Source organism: Heptranchias perlo, unplaced genomic scaffold (assembly GCF_035084215.1).
Source record: "Heptranchias perlo isolate sHepPer1 unplaced genomic scaffold, sHepPer1.hap1 HAP1_SCAFFOLD_195, whole genome shotgun sequence".
NCBI classification, from domain to species: Eukaryota; Metazoa; Chordata; class Chondrichthyes; order Hexanchiformes; family Hexanchidae; genus Heptranchias; species Heptranchias perlo.
In genome coordinates this window covers 119,997-140,608 of record NW_027139211.1, presented here as the reverse complement: position 1 = coordinate 140,608, position 20,612 = coordinate 119,997, and the positions used below count along the sequence as shown (strand labels likewise).

Sequence of the window (20,612 nt, the reverse complement as noted above, 5' to 3'; positions counted from 1 at the left end):
CACTCTCTCCTCCATTCACTCTCTCTCACTACTACACATTTCACACTCTCTCCTCCATTCACTCTCTCTCACTACTGTACAATTCACACTCTCTCCTCCATTCACTCTCTCTCACTTCTACGCAATTCACACTCTCTCCTCCATTCACTGTCTCTCACTACTACACAATTCACACTCTCTCCTCCATTCACTCTCTCTCACTACTACACAATTCACACTCTCTCCTCCATTCACTCTCTCTCACTACTACACAATTCACACTCTCTCCTCCATTCACACTCTCACAACTACGCAATTCACACTCTCTCCTCCATTCACTCTCTCACTACTACACAATTCACACTCTCTCCTTCATTCACTCTCTCTCGCTACTACGCAATTTACACTACCTACCCTCCGCCTCAGTTACCCCTGTGATACTCTCTCTAACTCCCGACTCCCTGGACTCGCCCTCTACCTCATCCACAGTTCAATTTTTAGTACTCTTCCGCCAATGGGAACAGTTTCTCTCTATCTACTCTGTCTGAACCCTTCATGATTTTGAATACCTCGATCAAATCTCCTCTCAACCGTCTCTGTTCCAAGGAGAACAATCCCAGCTTCTCCAGTCTATCCACGTAACTAAAGTCCCTCATCCCTGGAATCATTCCAATAAATCTCTTCTGCACCCTCTCTGAGGCCTTCACATCTTTCCTAAAGTGTGGCACCTGGAACTGGACACAATACTCCAGTTGTGGCCAAACCAGTGTTTTATGAAGCTTCATCATGACTTCCATGCTTTTGCACTCTATGCCTCTATTTATAAAGCCCAGGGTCCCATCTGCTTTTTTAACCGCTTTCTTAACCTGTCCTGCCACCTTCAACGATTTGTGCACATATACCCCCAGATCTCTCTCTTCCTGTACCTATTTTAGAATTGTACTCTCTAATTTATATTGCATCTCCTCGTTCTTCCTACCGAAATGTATCACTTTGAATTTTTCTGCGTGAAATTTCATCTGCCATGTGTCCGCCCATTCCACCAGCCTGTCTATACCCTCTTGAAGTCTATCACTATCCTCCTCACTGTTCACTACACTTCCAAGTTTTGTGTCACCTTGAATTTTGAAATTGTGCCCTGTACACCCAAGTCCAAGTCATTAATATATATCAAGAAAAGCAGTGGTCCCAGCACTGACCCCTGGGGAACACCACTGTACACCTCCCTCCAGTCCGAAAAACAACCGTTCACCACTACTCTCTGTTTCCTGTCACTTAGCCAATTCTGTATCCATGCTGCCACTGCCCCCTTTATTCCATGGGCTTCAATCTTGATGACAAGCACTTTGTCAAACACTCAACTGCATTGCCCTCATCGACCCTCCCTGTTACCTCATCAAAAAACTCTATCAAGTTAGTTGAACACAATTTGCCTTTAACAAATCCGTGCTGGCTTTCCCTAATCAATCCACCCTTGTCCAAGTGACTGTTAATTCTGTCCTGGATTATCATTTCTAAAAGTTTCCCCACCATCGAGGTTAAACTGACTGGCCTGTAGTTGCTGGGTTTATCCTTACACCCTTTTTTGACCAAGGGTGGAACATTTGCAATTCTCCAGTCCTCTGGCATCACCCCCTGTATCTACGGATGTTTGGAAGATTATGGCCAGTACCTCCGCAATTTCCACCCTTACTTCCCTCAACAACCGAGGATGCATCCCCTCCGGACCGGGTGATTTATCCACTTTAAGTACAGTCAGCCTTTCTAGTACCTCTTCTTTATCAATTTTTAGCCCATTCAGTGTCTCAACTACATCTTCCTTTACTGAGACTCTGGCAGCATCTTCTTCCTTGGGAAAGACAGATGCAAAGTACTCATTTAGTACCTCGGCCATGCCCTCTGCCTCCATGAGCAGATCTCCTTTTTGGTCCCTAATCGGCCCCACCCCTCCTCTTACTACCCGTTTACTGTTCACATGCCTGTAGAAGACTTTTGGATTCCCTTTTGTGTTGGCTGCCAGTCTATTCTCATACTCTCTCTTTGCCCCTCTTATTTCCTTTTTCACTTCCCCTCTGAACTTTCTATATTCAGCCAGGTTCTCACTTGTATTATCAACCTGACATCTGTCATACGCCCCCTTTTTCTGCTTCATCTTACTCTCTATCTCTTTTATCATCCCGAGAGCTCTGGCTTTAGTTGCCCTACCTTTCTGCTTTGAGGGAATGTACCTGGACTGTACCTGAAGCATGTCATCTTTAAAGGCCTCCCACTGTTCGATTACAGTTTTGCCTGCCAGTCTTTGATTCCAATTTACCCGGGCCAGATCCGTTCCCATCCCACTGAAATTGGCCCTCCTCAAATTGAGTATTTTTACTTTAGATTGCTCCGTGTCCTTTTCCATAGCTATTCTAAACCTTATGATACTATGATCACTGTTCCCTAAATGTTCCCCCACTGACACTTGTTCCACTCGGCCCACCTCATTCCCCAGAACTAGATCCAGCAATGCCTCCTTCCTCGATGGGCCGGAAATGTACTGGTCAAGAAAGTTCTCCTGAACACACTTCAAAAATTCCTCCCCCTCTCTGCCCTTTACACTATTACTATCCCAGTCTATATTAGGATAGTTGAAGTCCCCCATTATCACTACTCTATGGTTCTTGCTCCTCTCTGTAATTTCCCTGTAATTTTGCTCCTCTATCTCCTTCCCACTAGTTGGTGCCTATAGAATACACCCAGTAGTGTAATGGCACCTCTATTGTTTCTTAACTCTAACCAAATAGATTCTGTCCTTGACCCCTCCAGGACATCCTCTCTCTCCAGCACTGGAATATTCTCCTTAATCAATACTGCCACCCCCCTCCTTTCCATCTTTCCTGAACACCTTGTATCCAGGAATATTTAGTACCCAATCCTGCCCTTTTTTGAGCCAGGTCTCCGTTATCACCATGACATCATATTCCCATGTGACTATTTGCGCCTGCAGCTCACCGACCTTGTTTACCACACTTTACACACATGCACCGTAAACCAATCTTAGACTTTCTTGTATTCTCTCTTAGTCTGATCCCACCTAATACTGTCCTATTATTTGCTCTAGTGCTACCTTTCTCTCCTGATCCTTTGTGCACCTTGTTTCTCCTTTCGAATGCTCCATCCTGCTGCGCACCCCCTGCCAAATTAGTTTAAACCCTCCCGCCACAGCACTAGTGAACCTCCCACGAGGATATTGGTCCCAGCTCCTTTATACGCTCTCTCAATCCTGACTCCTCTTAACACTCTCTCTAAATCCTGACTCCCTGCCCTCGCCCACAGTTCCCTCTTTAGTACTCTCTGTACCCCCAATTCCCGACTTCCTGCCCTCACCCTCAGTTCCTTCTTTAACACTCTCTCTAAATCCCGTCTCCCTGCCCTCACCTCCAGTTCCCTCTTTAGTACTCTCTCTAACTCCCGACTTCCTGCACTCTCCCTCTATCACACCCTCAGTTCCCTCTTTAACACTTTCTCTAACTCCCGACTCCCTGCCTTCACCTTCAGTTCCCCCTTTATAAAATCATAGAATTATAGAAGGTTACAGTATGGAAGGAGGACATTCGGCCCATCGAGTCCATGCGCTATCCAAGAGCAATTCAGCTAGTCCAACTGTCCCGCCCTATCCCCAAAGCCCTGCACGTTTTTTCCTTTCAAGTACTTATCCAGTTCCCTTTTGAAGGCCATGATTGAATCTGCCTCCACCACCCCCTCGGGCAGTGCATTCCAGATCCTAACCACTCGCTGTGTAAAAAAGATTTTCCTCATGTCACCTTTGGTTCCAATCACCTCAAATCTATGTCCTCTGGTCCTTGACCCTTCCACCAATGGGAACAGTTTCTCTCTATCTACTCTGTCAAGACCCTTCATGATTTTGAATACCTCGATCAAATCTCCTCCCAACCGTCTCTGTTCCAAGGAGAACAACCCCAGCTTCTCCAGTCTATCCACATAATTTAAGTCTCTCATCCCTGGACTCATTCTAGTAAATCTCTTCTGCACCCTCTCTAAGGCCTTCACATCTTTCCTAAAGTGCGGTGCCCAGAACTGGACACAATACTCCAGTTGTGGCCGAACCAGTGTTTTATAAAGGTTCATCATGACTTCCTTGCTTTTGTGCTCTATGCCTCTATTTATAAAGCCCAGGATCCCATATACTTTTTTTAACCGCTTTCTCAACCTGCCCTGCCACCTTCAATGATTTATGTACATATACCCCCAGATCTCTCTGTTCCTGTGCCCCTTTTAGAGTTGTGCCCTCTCGTTTATATTGCCTCTCCTCATTTTTCCTACCGAAATGTATCACTTAGCATTTTTCCACGTTAAATTTCATCTGCCACATGTCCGCCCATGCCACCAGCCTGTCTATATCCTCTTGAAGTCTATCACTATCCTCCTCACTGTTTACTACACTTCCAAGTTTTGTGTCATCTGCAAATTTGGAAATTATGCCCTGTACACCCAAGTCCAAGTCATTAATATATATCAAGAAAAGCAGTGGTCCCAGCACCGTCCCCTGGGGAACACCACTGTACACCTCCCTCCAGTCTGAAAAACAACTGTTCACCACTAGTCTCTGTTTCCTGTCACTTAGTCAATTCTGTACCCATGTTGCTACTGCCCCCTTTATTCCATGGGCCACAATCTTGATGATAAGCCTACCATGTGGCACTTTATCAAATGCTTTTTGAAAATCCATATACACCACATCAACTGAATTGCCCTCATCAAACCTCTCTGTTACCTCATCAAAAAACTCTATCACGTTAGTTAAACACAATTTGCCTTTAACAAATCCGTGCTGGCTTTCCCTAATCAATCCACACTCGTCCAAGTGACTGTTAATTCTGTCCCAGATTATCGTTTCTAAAAGTTTCCCCACCACCGAGGTTAAACTGACTGGCCTGTAGTTGCTGGGTTTATCCTTACACCCTTTTTTGAACAAGGGTGTAACGTTTGCAATTCTCCAGTCCTCTGGCACCACCCCCCGTATCTACGGATGTTTGGAAGATTATGGCCAGTACCTCTGCAATTTCCACCCTTACTTCCCTCAGCAACCTCGGATGCATCCCATCCGGACCGGGTGACTTATCTACTTTAAGTACAGTCAGCCTTTCTAGTACCTCCTCTTTATCAATTTTTAGCCCATCCAGTATCTCAAGTACATCTTCCTTTACTGAGATTCTGGCAGTATCTTCTTCCTGGGTAAAGACAGATGCAAAGTATTCATTTAGTGCCTCAGCTGTGCCCTCTGCCTCCATGAGCAGATCTCCTTTATGCTCCCTTATCGATCCCACACTCCTCTTACTACCCGTTTACTGTTTACATGCCTGTGGTTAGACTTTTGGATTCCCTTATTTGTTGGCTGCCAGTCTATTCTCATACTCTCTCTTTGACCCTCTTATTTCCTTTTTCACTTCCCCTCTGAACTTTCTATATTCAGCCTGGTTCTCACTTGTATTATCAACCTGACATCTGAAATACGCCCCCTTTTTCTGCTTCATCTTTACTCTCCATCTCTTTTGTCATCCAGGGAGCTCTGGCTTTAGTTACCCTACCTTTCCCCCTCGTGGGGATGTACCTGGACTGTACCCCAACCATCTCCTCTTTAAAGACCGCCCATTATTCAATTACAGTCTTGCCTGCCAATCTTTGATTCCAATTTACCCGGGCCAGATCCGTTCTCAACCTGCTGAAATTGGCCCTCCTCCAATTGAGTATTTTTATGTTCGAGTGGTCCGTGTCCTTTTCCATAACTATTCTAACCCTTATGATACTATGATCACTGTTCACTAAATATTCCCCCATTGACACTTGCTCCACTTGACCCACCTCATTCCCCAGAACCAGATCCAGCAATGCCTCCTTCCTCACTGGACCAGAAACATACTGATCAAGAAAGTTCTCCTGAACACATTTCAAAAATTCCTCCCCCTCTCTGCCCTTTACACTATTACTATCCCAGTCTATATTAGGATAGTTGAAGTCCCCCATTATCACTACTCTATGGTTATTGCTCCTCTCTGTAATTTCCCTGCAAATTTGTTCCTCTATCTCCTTCCCACTAGTTGGTGGCCTATAGAATACACCCAGTAGTGTAATGGCACCTCTATTGTTTCTTAACTCTAACCAAATAGATTCTGTCCTCGACCCCTCCAGGACATCCTCTCTCTCCAGCACTGCAATATTCTCCTTAATCAATACTGCCACCATCCCCTCCTTTCTCTCCTTCCCTATCTTTCCTGAACACCTTGTATCCAGGAATATTTAGCACTCTCTCCAACTCTCATCTCCCTGCCCTCACCCTCCGTTCCCTCTTTAATGCTCTCTCTAACTCCCGACTCCCTGCCACCACCCTCAGTTCCCTCTTTAGTCCTCTCTCTAACTCCCGACTCCCTGCCACCACCCTCAGTTCCCTCTTTAGTCCTCTCTCTAACTCTCGACTCCCTGCCCTCACCCTCCGTTCCCTCTTTAATGCTCTCTCTAACTCTCGACTCCCTGCCCTCACCCTCCGTTCTCTCTTTAATGCTCTCTCTAACTCTCGACTCCCTGCCCTCACACTCCGTTCCCTCTTTAATGCTCTCTCTAACTCTCGACTCCCTGCCCTCACCCTCCGTTCCCTCTTTAATGCTCTCTCTAACTCCCGACTCCCTGCCCTCACCCTCAGTTCCCTCTTTAATGCTCTCTCTAACTCCCGACTCCCTGCCCTCACCCTCCGTTCCCTCTTTAATGCTCTCTCTAACTCCCAACTCCCTGCCCCCACCCTCAGCTCCCTCTTTAATGTTCTCTCTAACTCCCGACTCCCTGCCCCCACCCTCAGCTCCCTCTTTAATGCTCTCTCTAACTCCCGACTCCCTGCCCTCACCCTCCGTTCCCTCTTTAATGCTCTCTCTAACTCCCGACTCCCTGCCCTCACCCTCCGTTCCCTCTTTAATACTCCCTCTAACTCCCATCTACCTGCCCTCACCCTCCGTTCCCTCTTTAGTCCTCTCTCTAACTCCCGACTCCCTGCCCTCACCCTCCGTTCCCTCTTTAATGCTCTCTCTAACTCCCGACTCCCTGCCCTCACCCTCCGTTCCCTCTTTAATACTCCCTCTAACTCCCATCTACCTGCCCTCACCCTCCGTTCCCTCTTTAGTCCTCTCTCTAACTCCCGACTCCCTGCCCTCACCCTCAGCTCCCTCTTTAATGCTCTCTCTAACTCCCGACTCCCTGCCCCCACCCTCAGCTCCCTCTTTAATGCTCTCTCTAACTCCCGACTCCCTGCCCTCACCCTCCGTTCCCTCTTTAGTCCTCTCTCTAACTCCCGACTCCCTGCCCTCACCCTCCGTTCCCTCTTTAGTCCTCTCTCTAACTCTCGACTCCCTGCCCTCACCCTCCGTTCCCTCTTTAATGCTCTCTAACTCCCGACTCCCTGCCCTCACCCTCCGTTCCCTCTTTAATGCTCTCTCTAACTCCCGACTCCCTGCCCTCACCCTCCGTTCCCTCTTTAATGCTCTCTCTAACTCCCGACTCCCTGCCCTCACCCTCCGTTCCCTCTTTAGTCCTCTCTCTAACTCCCGACTCCCTGCCACCACCCTCAGTTCCCTCTTTAGTCCTCTCTCTAACTCTCGACTCCCTGCCCTCACCCTCCGTTCCCTCTTTAATGCTCTCTCTAACTCTCGACTCCCTGCCCTCACCCTCCGTTCTCTCTTTAATGCTCTCTCTAACTCTCGACTCCCTGCCCTCACCCTCCGTTCCCTCTTTAATGCTCTCTCTAACTCTCGACTCCCTGCCCTCACCCTCCGTTCCCTCTTTAATGCTCTCTCTAACTCCCGACTCCCTGCCCTCACCCTCAGTTCCCTCTTTAATGCTCTCTCTAACTCCCGACTCCCTGCCCTCACCCTCCGTTCCCTCTTTAATGCTCTCTCTAACTCCCAACTCCCTGCCCCCACCCTCAGCTCCCTCTTTAATGTTCTCTCTAACTCCCGACTCCCTGCCCTCACCCTCCGTTCCCTCTTTAATGCTCTCTCTAACTCCCGACTCCCTGCCCTCACCCTCCGTTCCCTCTTTAATACTCCCTCTAACTCCCATCTACCTGCCCTCACCCTCCGTTCCCTCTTTAGTCCTCTCTCTAACTCCCGACTCCCTGCCCTCACCCTCCGTTCCCTCTTTAATGCTCTCTCTAACTCCCGACTCCCTGCCCTCACCCTCCGTTCCCTCTTTAATACTCCCTCTAACTCCCATCTACCTGCCCTCACCCTCCGTTCCCTCTTTAGTCCTCTCTCTAACTCCCGACTCCCTGCCCTCACCCTCAGCTCCCTCTTTAATGCTCTCTCTAACTCCCGACTCCCTGCCCCCACCCTCAGCTCCCTCTTTAATGCTCTCTCTAACTCCCGACTCCCTGCCCTCACCCTCCGTTCCCTCTTTAGTCCTCTCTCTAACTCCCGACTCCCTGCCCTCACCCTCCGTTCCCTCTTTAGTCCTCTCTCTAACTCTCGACTCCCTGCCCTCACCCTCCGTTCCCTCTTTAATGCTCTCTAACTCCCGACTCCCTGCCCTCACCCTCCGTTCCCTCTTTAATGCTCTCTCTAACTCCCGACTCCCTGCCCTCACCCTCCGTTCCCTCTTTAATGCTCTCTCTAACTCCCGACTCCCTGCCCTCACCCTCCGTTCCCTCTTTAGTCCTCTCTCTAACTCTCGACTCCCTGCCCTCACCCTCCGTTCCCTCTTTAATGCTCTCTAACTCCCGACTCCCTGCCCTCACCCTCCGTTCCCTCTTTAATGCTCTCTCTAACTCCCGACTCCCTGCTCTCACCCTCCGTTCCCTCTTTAGTCCTCTCTCTAACTCCCGACTCCCTGCCCCCACCCTCAGCTCCCTCTTTAATGCTCTCTAACTCCCGACTCCCTGCCCTCACCCTCCGTTCCCTCTTTAATGCTCTCTCTAACTCCCGACTCCCTGCCCTCACCCTCCGTTCCCTCTTTAATGCTCTCTCTAACTCCCGACTCCCAGCCCTCACCCTCCGTTCCCTCTTTAATGCTCTCTCTAACTCCCGACTCCCTGCTCTCACCCTCCGTTCCCTCTTTAGTCCTCTCTCTAACTCCCGACTCCCTGCCCTCACCCTCCGTTCCCTCTTTAGTCCTCTCTCTAACTCTCGACTCCCTGCCCTCACCCTCCGTTCCCTCTTTAATGCTCTCTAACTCCCGACTCCCTGCCCTCACCCTCCGTTCCCTCTTTAATGCTCTCTCTAACTCCCGACTCCCTGCCCTCACCCTCCGTTCCCTCTTTAGTCCTCTCTCTAACTCCCGACTCCCTGCCCTCATCCTCCGTTCCCTCTTTAATGCTCTCTAACTCCCGACTCCCTGCCCTCACCCTCCGTTCCCTCTTTAATGCTCACTCTAACTCCCGACTCCCTGCCCTCACCCTCCGTTCCCTCTTTAATGCTCTCTCTAACTCCCGACTCCCTGCTCTCACCCTCCGTTCCCTCTTTAATGCTCTCTCTAACTCCCGACTCCCTGCCCTCACCCTCCGTTCCCTCTTTAATGCTCTCTCTAACTCCCGACTCCCTGCTCTCACCCTCCGTTCCCTCTTTAATGCTCTCTCTAACTCCCGACTCCCTGCCCTCACCCTCCGTTCCCTCTTTAATGCTCTCTCTAACTCCCGACTCCCTGCCCTCACCCTCCGTTCCCTCTTTAATGCTCTCTCTAACTCCCGACTCCCTGCTCTCACCCTCCGTTCCCTCTTTAATGCCCTCTCTAACTCCCGACTCCCTGCCCTCACCCTGTATCTCACCCTCAGCTCCCTCTCCAGGTATCAGCATTCACACAGCCCAACATTACCAACTTTATTGTTCTCCTAAACAAGCTACCTTGCCTCTGCTATAAAACCTCTCACCACCACCGCCCCTCCCAGCCCCCCAGGACTCCTCTTCTCCCACTCTCCCTGTGCAATCCCCAACTTCAGGCACAATCAGACAGGGCCACCCACAGCCTGTTTTGATCACCTCAAGCAGTCTCTCCTGGATCTACACCCGACAGTTGGTCAGTGGTTGATTCACACCCAGATCTACGTCCAACACAAGGATTGATGTTAGGGGCAGAAGATTTGTGCAGCATGTGGAGAGAGTATTTCAAGGGCTGTGCCCCTGTACTTATTTAGCACTGTATTGACTCTCCGCCTGTGTTTTACCCACAGAGAGCCTGTATAGATTTTGCCATTGGTGCCAAACCCTTGACACGGTACATGCCACAGAACCGACAGACATTCCAGTACAGAGTTTGGCACTTTGTGGTGTCGCCCTCCTTTGAGTACACCATCCTGACCATGATAGCACTCAACACTGTGGTCCTCATGATGAAGGTACTTTCCTGAATGTCACATTTTTGCTATTACTGCATAACACTGGGTTGCACCCAGCAATACTGGGTAATACTTGGTAATACTGAGTAACACTGGGTAATACTGGGTTACACCTAGCAATACTGGGTAATACTTGGTAATACTGAGTAATAGTGGGTAATACTGGGTTACACCTAGCAATACTGGGTAATACTTGCTAATACTGAGTAATACTGGGTGATACTGATTACACCCAGCAATTCTGGGTAATACTGAGTAACACTGGGTAATACTGAGTAACACTATCTAATACTGGGTAATACTGAGTAACACTGGGTAATACTGAGAAACATTGGATAATACTGGGTAATACTGAGTAACACTGAGTAACACTGGGTAATACTGAGTAGCACTGGGTAATGCTGGGTAATAATGTGTAATACTGGGTAATACTGAGAAAAACTGGATAATACTGGGTAATACTGAGTAATACTGAGTAACACTGGGTAATACTGAGTAATACTGAGAAACATTGGATAATACTGGGTAATACTGAGTAACACTGGGTAATATTGAGAAATACTGAGTAACTCTGGGTTATATGTTGATATACTGAGTAACACTGGGTAATACTGAGCAGCATTTGGTGTTACTAAGTAACACTAGGTAATACTGAGTAATACTGGGTTAACCGCAGTTATACTGGGTAATACTGAGTAATACTGAGTAACACTGGGTAGTACTGAGCAACATTGGGTAATACCGAGTAACACTGGGTTGCACGCTGTTATGCTTGGTAATACTTTATTACTGGGTAATACTGGGTTACACCCTATAATACTGCATAACATTGCGTTACACCCTGTAATACTGGGTAGTACGGAATAACACTGGGTAACACTGGGTAACACTAGATAATAATGGTTAAGACTGAATAATGCTGGTTAGCACTGGGTAACTCTTGGTAGCCCTGGTTATAACTGAGTAATAACTAGGTGTTGCTGGGTAACACTGGGTATAACTGGTTAACCTGGGCATCACTGAGTTATAACTGGATATTGCTAGGTAACATTGGGTATAAATGGGTAACCAGGGTAATACTGAGTAACATTGGGTCATGCTGGATAATAATGGTTAACGCTGAATAATAATGGTTAGCAGTGGGTAATTCTTGGTAGCCTGGATATAGCTGGGTTACATGGATATCACTGAGTAATAACTAGGTGTTGCTAGGTAACACTGAGTATAACTGGGTTAGTTGGGCATCAATGAGTAACACTGGATATTATTGGGTAACCTTGGCATCACTGAGTAATAACTGGGTATCAATGGCAGTTTCTCTGAATAATAACTGGGTGTACTGGGTAATCTGGGTATCGCTGAGTAACACTAGGTATTGTTGAATAACATTGGATATAACTAGGTAACACTGGGTGTAACTGAGTAATAACTGGGCATTTCTGGATAACACTGGATGTAACTGAGTAATAACTGGGCATTACTGGGTAACACTGGATGTAACTGAGTAATAACTGGGCATTTCTGGGTAACACTGGATGTAACTGAGTAATAACCGGGCATTTCTGGGTGACACTGGGTATAACTGAGTAATAACTGGGAATTTCTGGGTAACACTGGGTATAACCTCGGTATCAGTGAGTAATACTGAGTAATATTGGGTACCATTGAGTAATAACTGGGTATTGCTGGATATCATCATTTCATAACTTCACGCTCTTCCCTTGGAGAACAGTGTGAAATAGTGGAAGGACTCACAGGCTGATGAACAGCCCGATAGGCCATGACGTGAACGCGCCTTTCACGCCCGTAACCATCTCTATACCAGCCGAGAGGGGGGGTTAGTCCGATACAGGGAGAGTGTTTTATGGGCTCCGATAACCCAAACAATGAGGGGGGCCACCCACACTCACCGGGCACCAGTATCCCGCTGGATATCAGCCCAGAATTCAGAGCCGGAGCTCCGGTCTCCACTCCCCGGGACTGTCTGGAGCTCCGGTCTCCACTCCCCGGGACTGTCTGGAGCTCCGGTCTCCACTCCCCGGGACTGTCTGGAGCTCCGGTCTCCTCTCCCCGGGACTGTCTGGAGCTCCGGTCTCCACTCCCCGGGACTGTCTGGAGCTCCGGTCTCCACTCCCCGGGACTGTCTGGAGCTCCGGTCTCCACTCCCCGGGACTGTCTGGAGCTCCGGTCTCCTCTCCCAGGGACTGTCTGGAGCTCCAGTCTCCACTCCCCGGGACTGTCTGGAGCTCCAGTCTCCACTCCCCGGGACTGTCTGGAGCTCCGGTCTCTGCTCCCTGGGACTGTCTGGAGCTCCGGTCTCCGCTCCCCGGGACTGTCTGGAGCTCCGGTCTCCACTCCCCGGGACTGTCTGGAGCTCCGGTCTCCACTCCAAGACTGTCTGGAGCTCCGGTCTCCTCTCCCCTGGACTGTCTGGAGCTCCAGTCTCACCTCCCCGGGACTGTCTGGAGCTCCGGTCTCCACTCCAAGACTGTCTGGAGCTCCGGTCTCCACTCCCCGGGACTGTCTGGAGCTCCGGTCTCCGCTCCCCGGGACTGTCTGGAGCTCTGGTCTCCACTCCCCGGGACTGTCTGGAGCTCCGGTCCCCACTCCCCGGGACTGTCTGGAGCTCCGGTCTCCTCTCCCCGGGACTGTCTGGAGCTCTGGTCTCCTCTCCCCGGGACTGTCTGGAGCTCCAGTCTCCACTCCCCAAGACTGTCTGGAGCTCCGGTCTCCACTTCCCAGGACTGTCTGGAGCTCCGGTCTCCACTCCAAGACTGTCTGGAGCTCCGGTCTCCACTCCCCGGGACTGTCTGGAGCTCCGGTCTCCTCTCCCCGGGACAAGCCAGTTAGCCTGACATCAGTCGTTGGGAAAATGCTGGAATCCATTATTAAGGAAGTGGTAACAGGGCACTTAGAAAATCATAATATGATCAGGCAGAGTCAACATGGTTTTATGAAAGGGAAATCGTTTTTGACAAATTTATTAGCGTTTTTTGAGGATGTAACTAACAGGGTAGATAAAGGGGAACCAGTGGATGTCGTATATTTGGATTTTCAAAAGGCATTTGATAAGGTGCCACATAAAAGGTTGTTACACAAGAGGGGTTGGCGGTAATATATTAGCATGGATAGAGGATTGGTTAACGGACAGAAAACAGAGAGTGGGGATAAACGGGTCATTCTCAGGTTGGCAGGCTGTAACTACTGGGTGTCGCAAGGATCAGTGCTTGGGCCTCAGCTATTTACAATCTATATTAATGACTTAGATGAAGGGACCGAGTGTAATGTATCCAAGTTTGCAGATGATGCAAAGCTAGGTGGGAAAGTGAGCTGTGAGGAGGACACAAAGAGTCTGCAAAGAGATATCGACAGGTTAAGTGAGTGGGCAAGAAGGTGGCAGATGAAGTATAATGTGGGGAAATGTGAGGTTATTCACTTTGGTAGGAAGAATAGAAAAACAGAATTTTTTTAAGTGGTGAGAAACTATTAAATGGTGGTATTCAGAGAGATCTGGGTGTCCTCGTACAAGAAAAACAAAAAGTTAGTATGCAGGTACAGCAAGCAATTAGGAAAGCAAATGGCATGTTGGCCTTTATTGTAAGGGGGTTGGAGTACAAGAGTGAGGAAGTCTTACTGCACTTGTACAGGGTTTTGGTGAGACCTCACCTGGAGTACTGTGTACAGTTTTGGTCTCCTTATCTAAGGAAGGATATACTTGCCTTCGACGCAGTGCAACGAACTAGATTAATTCCTGGGATGAGAGGGTTGTCCTATGAGGAGAGGTTGAGTAGAATGGGCCTGTACTCTCTGGAGTTTAGAAGAATGAGAAGTGATCCCATTGAAACGGATAAGATTCTGAGAGGGCTTGACAGGGTAGATGCTGAGAGATTGTTTCCCCTGGCTGAAGAGTCTGGAACTAGGGGCACAGTCTCAGGATAAGGGGTCAGCCATTTAAGACTGAAATGAGGAGGAATTTCTTCACTCAGAGGGTTGTGAATCTTTGGAATCCTCTACCCCAGAGGGCTGTGGATGCTGAGTCATTGAGTATATTCAAGGCTGAGGTCGGTAGATCTTTGGACTCTCGGGGAAACAAGGGATATCGGGCGGGAAAGTGGAGTTAAGGTCGAAGATTAGCCATGATCAGATTGAATGGCGGAGCAGGCTCGAGGGGCCGAATGGCCTACTCCTGCTTTTATTTCTTATGCCTGGGGCTCCGGCCTCCACTCACTGGGACCGTATGGAATTCCGGTGTCTACTCGCCAGGACCGTCTGGAGCTCCAGTCTCCCCAGGACAGTCTGGAGCTCCAGTCTCCCCAGGACTGCCTGGAGTGGGGGTTTGATCCCTGCACCTTCTGATTTAGAGACGGGAAAGCTACCACTGGGCTAAAGGCTCACTCTGGTATTGCTGGTAACACTGTGTAATACTGGGTAACTTAGGGAACACTGAGTAATAACCGGGTATTGTCTGGCTGTCCCTGGCTGTCATTGGATGTCCCTGGCTGTCATTGGCTGTCCCTGGGTGTCATTGGCTGACTTTGGGTGTCCCTGGGTGTCATTGGGTGTCCCTGGGTGTCATTGGCTGTCCCTGGGTGTCATTGGCTGACTTTGGGTGTCCCTGGGTGTCATTGGATGTCCCTGGGTGTCATTGGATGTCCCTGGGTGTCATTGGCTGTCCCTGGGTGTCATTGGCTGACTTTGGGTGTCCCTGGGTGTCATTGGATGGCCCTGGGTGTTATTGGCTGACTCTGGGTGTCATTGGGTGTCCCTGGGTGTCATTGGGTGTCCCTGGGTGTCACTGGGTGTCCCTGGGTGTCCCTGGGTGTCATTGGGTGTCCCTGGGTGTCATTGGCTGTCCCTGGGTGTCATTGGCTGACTTTGGGTGTCCCTGGGTGTCATTGGATGTCCCTGGGTGTCATTGGATGTCCCTGGGTGTCATTGGCTGTCCCTGGGTGTCATTGGCTGACTTTGGGTGTCCCTGGGTGTCATTGGATGGCCCTGGGTGTTATTGGCTGACTCTGGGTGTCATTGGGTGTCCCTGGGTGTCATTGGGTGTCCCTGGGTGTCACTGGGTGTCCCTGGGTGTCCCTGGGTGTCATTGGGTGTCCCTGGGTGTCATTGGCTGACTCTGGGTGTCACTGGGTGTCATTGGGTGTCATTGGGTGTCATTGGGTGTCCCTGGGTGTCATTGGCTGACTCTGGGTGTCATTGGCTGACTCTGGGTGTCACTGGCTGACTCTGGGTGTCACTGGCTGACTCTGGGTGTCCCTGGCCATTCCACCTTGGAATGATTCTTCACCTTTATAGACGCTGTATGAATTCCCCACCACAGTGTTGCTGTATCGCTCTGTCCTTCTCTGATCAATGAATCACCCCGATTTTAACCTAAAGGGGCTGAGTTTGGGTCTGAACCCCATTTATCCCCCCCCCCCCCCCCCCCGCCCTCCGATTTTGCTCTCTGTTGACGTGTGGGTTAGTTTAAGATCGGGACGATACATTTCAGTTTTGAGGTCTGGTGCTCCTGGTGCAAGTGTGCCTGTCAGAAGCCAAGTGCTCAATGAGAGAAGGGCTCAGTCCGTGACTGTGTCGGTGTGTTTTTCCATTGCAGTATCATTCTGCCCCACCAGCCTACGAGAATGCCTTAAAATACCTGAACATCGCCTTCACTATCCTCTTCATGCTGGAGTGCATCCTCAAAATCATCGCCTTTGGCTTTCTGGTGAGTACAGAGTGCAGAGAAATTAATCAAAAACTTTTGGGGGGGAAATGTTACGATTTAAACATCGCGAATGAGCGATGGTGGTGCCACGGATTGCAACACTCGATCTGATCGCGCCCAAGTTCCTGAGCGTCGCAAAAAGTTCCTGCACATGGTTCAGAAAACCACAAACCTCGCCAGTCAATAACCCGCATCGAGGGTCCGAGAGACAGGAAAGGAAGAACTTACATTCATATCGCTCCTGTCAACTCGAAATTACCAGGGTGAGGGATGTTAGTGCGGGGAATGGAACACTGTGCACTTCCAGCACTCGACCTGGGGCAGGAAGATCATATCAAGTGTTTGATGGGACAGTGTAGAGGGAGCTTTACTCTGTATCTAACCCGTGCTGTACCTGCCCTGGGAGTGTTTGATGGGACAGTGTAGAGGGAGCTTTACTCTGCATCTAACCCGTGCTGTACCTGCCCGGGGAGTGTTTGATGGGACAGTGCAGAGAGAGCTTTACTCTGTATCTAACCCGTGCTGTACCTGCCCTGGGAGTGTTTGATGGGACAGTGTAGAGGGAGCTTTACTCTGCATCTAACCCGTGCTGTACCTGCCCGGGGAGTGTTTGATGGGACAGTGTAGAGGGAGCTTTACTCTGTATCTAACCCTTGCTGTACCTGCCCTGGGAGTGTTTGATGGGACAGTGTAGAGGGAGCTTTACTCTGTATCTAACCCGTGCTGTACCTGCCCTGGGAGTGTTTGATGGGACAGTGTAGAGGGAGCTTTACTCTGTATCTAACCCGTGCTGTACCTGCCCTGGGAGTGTTTGATGGGACAGTGTAGAGGGAGCTTTACTCTGCATCTAACCCGTGCTGTACCTGCCCGGGGAGTGTTTGATGGGACAGTGCAGAGAGAGCTTTACTCTGTATCTAACCCGTGCTGTACCTGCCCTGGGAGTGTTTGATGGGACAGTGTAGAGGGAGCTTTACTCTGCATCTAACCCGTGCTGTACCTGCCCGGGGAGTGTTTGATGGGACAGTGTAGAGGGAGCTTTACTCTGTATCTAACCCGTGCTGTACCTGCCCTGGGAGTGTTTGATGGGACAGTGTAGAGGGAGCTTTACTCTGTATCTAACCCTGTACCTGCCCTGGGAGTGATTGATGGGACAGTGTAGAGGGAGCTTTACTCTGTATCTAACCCATGCTGTACCTGCCCTGGGAGTGTTTGATGGGACAGTGTAGAGGGAGCTTTACTCTGTATCTTGTTAATTGTATCCATGTGATTTATATCAATTAGTGTTAATTGTATTCAGGGGGTGTGTATCAATTGGGAACGTTCTTATATCCATTTATAAGAGAGCTGATCTCGGGTGTGGGGTGGGTAATGTGGATCTCTGAGAATAAAGGCTTGGAAGCAACTGAAGACCAGGCTCCAGTATTCGATCCTTCACCACCGGGCTATCCAGTTTATAACATGGTAGTTGCTTAAAGGTGGAAGTTGGAAGCTACGAATTTTTTTGGACTTAAAACAAAACTTGAAAGTCTAGTGGCCATTGTGGAAAATGGCAGAAAGCAAGTTTAAACCGTCGAGGTTCGATTTCCCTCTGATGTTCTCGGAGTTTGAACCGTATGATCAGTGGAAGAATGAGGTTGATATGTGGACACGGGTTAGTAATCTACCAAAGAGAAAACAAGGCATGGTCTTGGCATCGTCACTTCCTGAACAAAGTGAAATCAGAAGTAAGGTATTTTCTGAGATAGATGCCGATCTTTTGGATAATGACGAAGGTTTTACCTTTCTATTAGAATTTCTGGATCAAATCTACAAGAAAGATGACCTGTTAATTGCCTATGAGGCCTGGTCAGCATTTGATAGATTTCAGAAAATGGAAGGTCATTCAATGGAAGAGTATATCATGGACTTTAACAAATTGTACAAAAGGTTGACAAAGTTCAAGTTTAAATTACTAGATTGTGCTAAAGTGTCTCATGTGGACAGGCAAATGGTCCTAACTGGCGTCCAGTTCTCGGAAAAGGAGAATCTGTTGGATAAAATTCCTACTGCCTTAAAAACATTCCTGGGGAAACAGTCATTCCCTTCAGCCTTCATGGAACAAATGGGGTCGCTGTGACACAAAGAATAGAAGATTCGATGGTTACCAGGTTTCGATATGGCCCAGATACTAAACACAGGCATCAGACCAGGTTCAAAATTTTCAAGAGACAGGACGCAGGCTTTGATATGATGAAAGGGTTAAAGACAGCAAGACTGGTGATGAAAGCAGGTACAGCGGATCCAGTTATATCAGCAGAAGACAAAATTGGGGCAGTGATAACGGGAGAATGAATCCCAGGAATGCCCAAGGAAAAACCAGGAGATGCTTTAGATGTGACTCTAAGTATCATTATGAGGCGAATTGCCCAGAGTGAAAACGCAGAGTCTTTGAAATAACGCATGAAGAAAGTAGTTCTGAGGAAGAGGATAAAGATAATAAGGATGAAGATAATGATGAATCTTAACAGTTTATACTGGTCAGATGGAGTTTTAATCCTGTGATGAATGTATTAGTCGCGGATTCCTTTAGTTGTTCAGTGTTAGATGGTGCATGTACTTCAACTGTATGCGGGGTAGATTGGTTAAAATATTATCTTGATTCACTAAGTAGTGAGGATCGACACGAGGTTAAGGAATATAAAAACTCTACGTGTTTTAGGTTTGGAGATGACAACACCCTGAGGTCACTCGAGAGAGTGGTAATGTAAGGCAATGTAAGGTAGCTGGAATAAGCCATTTTCTAAGTACGGGAGTAGTCTCTAGTGAGATACCGATGCTTTTGGGTAAACCTTCCATGAAAAAGGCAAAAACGAAACTTGACATGGAACATGATGAGCCAATCATTTTTGGGAAATCGGTTGATCTGCAGTTTACCCAGTCAGGGCATTATTGATGCCCCTTAATAAAACCTGACCTTTCTCATCAGTGTGTTAGGCAAATATTAATGGTATCTTAGGATAGGATAAGAGAGAGAAAAAAAACAAATTCTCTTAAAGTTACATAAACAATTTACCCACTCTACTTGGCAATGTTTAAAGATCCTGCTAAAAGATGCAGGTGTAGTTGATGAGGAGCAAATGAGGCGAATAGAAGAGATTAGTGAGAACTGTGAAACCTGGAAGAAGTATAGACGGACGCCCCCATGTCCTATTGTGAGTGTTCCGCTAGCACGTGACTTTAACGAGGTAGTTGCCATGGATCTAAAGGTATGGGACAAAGACAGAAATGTTTTCATCTTACATTTTATTGACCTGGCTACGAGATTTAGTTTTTCTACACTAATATATAGTAAGGAGAAGGTTATTCCAGATAAAATTATGGAAAAATGGATAGGGACTGGATTTGGGACGCCAGCAAAGCTTTTGACTGATAATAGAGGTGAATTCACTAATGCGGAGTTCAGAGATATGTGTGAGAATATGAATATAATTATCATGAATACAGTAGCTGAGAGCCCTTTGAGCAATGGTCTTTGTGAAAGGAATCATGCTGTGATTGATAACATGGGACATCAAATTTTGGCTGATCGAACAGAGTGTAAATTGTCAACTGCCCGAGCATGGGCAGTTCATGCAAAGAATTCCCTTCAGATGGTTGGAGGATATTGTCCTTACCAACTAGTCTATGGGCGCAATCCCAAATTACCTTCTGTTCTTTGAGATAATCCTCCTGCACCAGAAGGGACTACAATTAGTGCCATTTTTTCTGAGTATTTAAATGCTATGCATACAGGGAGACAGGTGTTTATCAAGGCTGAGGTGTCAGAGAAAACTCGTAGAGCACTGAGGCATCATATTAGACCATCTGAGACAGAGCTCCATTCAAGAGATTTGGTATATTATAAACGAGAGGGTCAAAGGGAATGGAAAGGCCCTGGTAAGGTCATAGGTCGTGATGGTAAGACAGTACTTGTCGAACATGGTAATCAAACTGATCAGGTTCATTCCTCACAATTAATTGGAATTGATTATAAAATCTCGCACTCTGAGCGGTTGAAAGAAGTAAACGAGGCACCTTGTGTCTCAGCTGTTTATGATTCTTTAGTTGAGGTTCCTGAGGAACAGACTGAGGTCGATCAAGGGCTGGACAGTGGTAATGTCAGTGACCAAGAAACACATGACAGAGCTATCACATCCACAGGACAATTACCCAAAGTGGGAACACGGGTGACATATGTTCCAGTGACATATGAATGGAGGGATGCGATAATTTTGGGAGGTGCAGGCACAGCTCCTGGTAGGTTTAAATTTTGGTTGAATGTTCAGGATGATGGCCATGCAGTGAGGTCCATGGACTGGCAGAATGGGGTAAAAGAGTGGAGAGTTCGGAAGCAGAGTACAAGTAGTGATAGGGAGTCTAGAAGTGAAACTCAGGTCAGAAAACCATCACGAACTGGAGATAAAAGAGGGAGATCTCGCAGTAGTAGTCCCTACAGGCATAGAAGTGGAAGTAGAAGACATAGCTTGACTGGGTCAGACAATGAAACAAAGACCACAGAACGGTTACATA

At 48.2% G+C, this 20,612-nt stretch overlaps 1 protein-coding gene across 1 annotated transcript in view; it reads left to right on the top strand.

Moving 5' to 3' along the window:
- LOC137309962 (probable voltage-dependent R-type calcium channel subunit alpha-1E) overlaps positions 1-20,612 on the top strand; it is a gene marked incomplete at its 3' end in the record, with an annotated part of 73,623 nt that overhangs the window by 41,560 nt on the left and 11,451 nt on the right. Inside the window, exons 4-5 of the mRNA XM_067977957.1 lie at positions 10,184-10,348; positions 15,954-16,064. Coding sequence (XP_067834058.1) covers positions 10,184-10,348; positions 15,954-16,064 — 276 coding nt within the window. The remainder of the gene's footprint in view (positions 1-10,183; positions 10,349-15,953; positions 16,065-20,612) is intronic.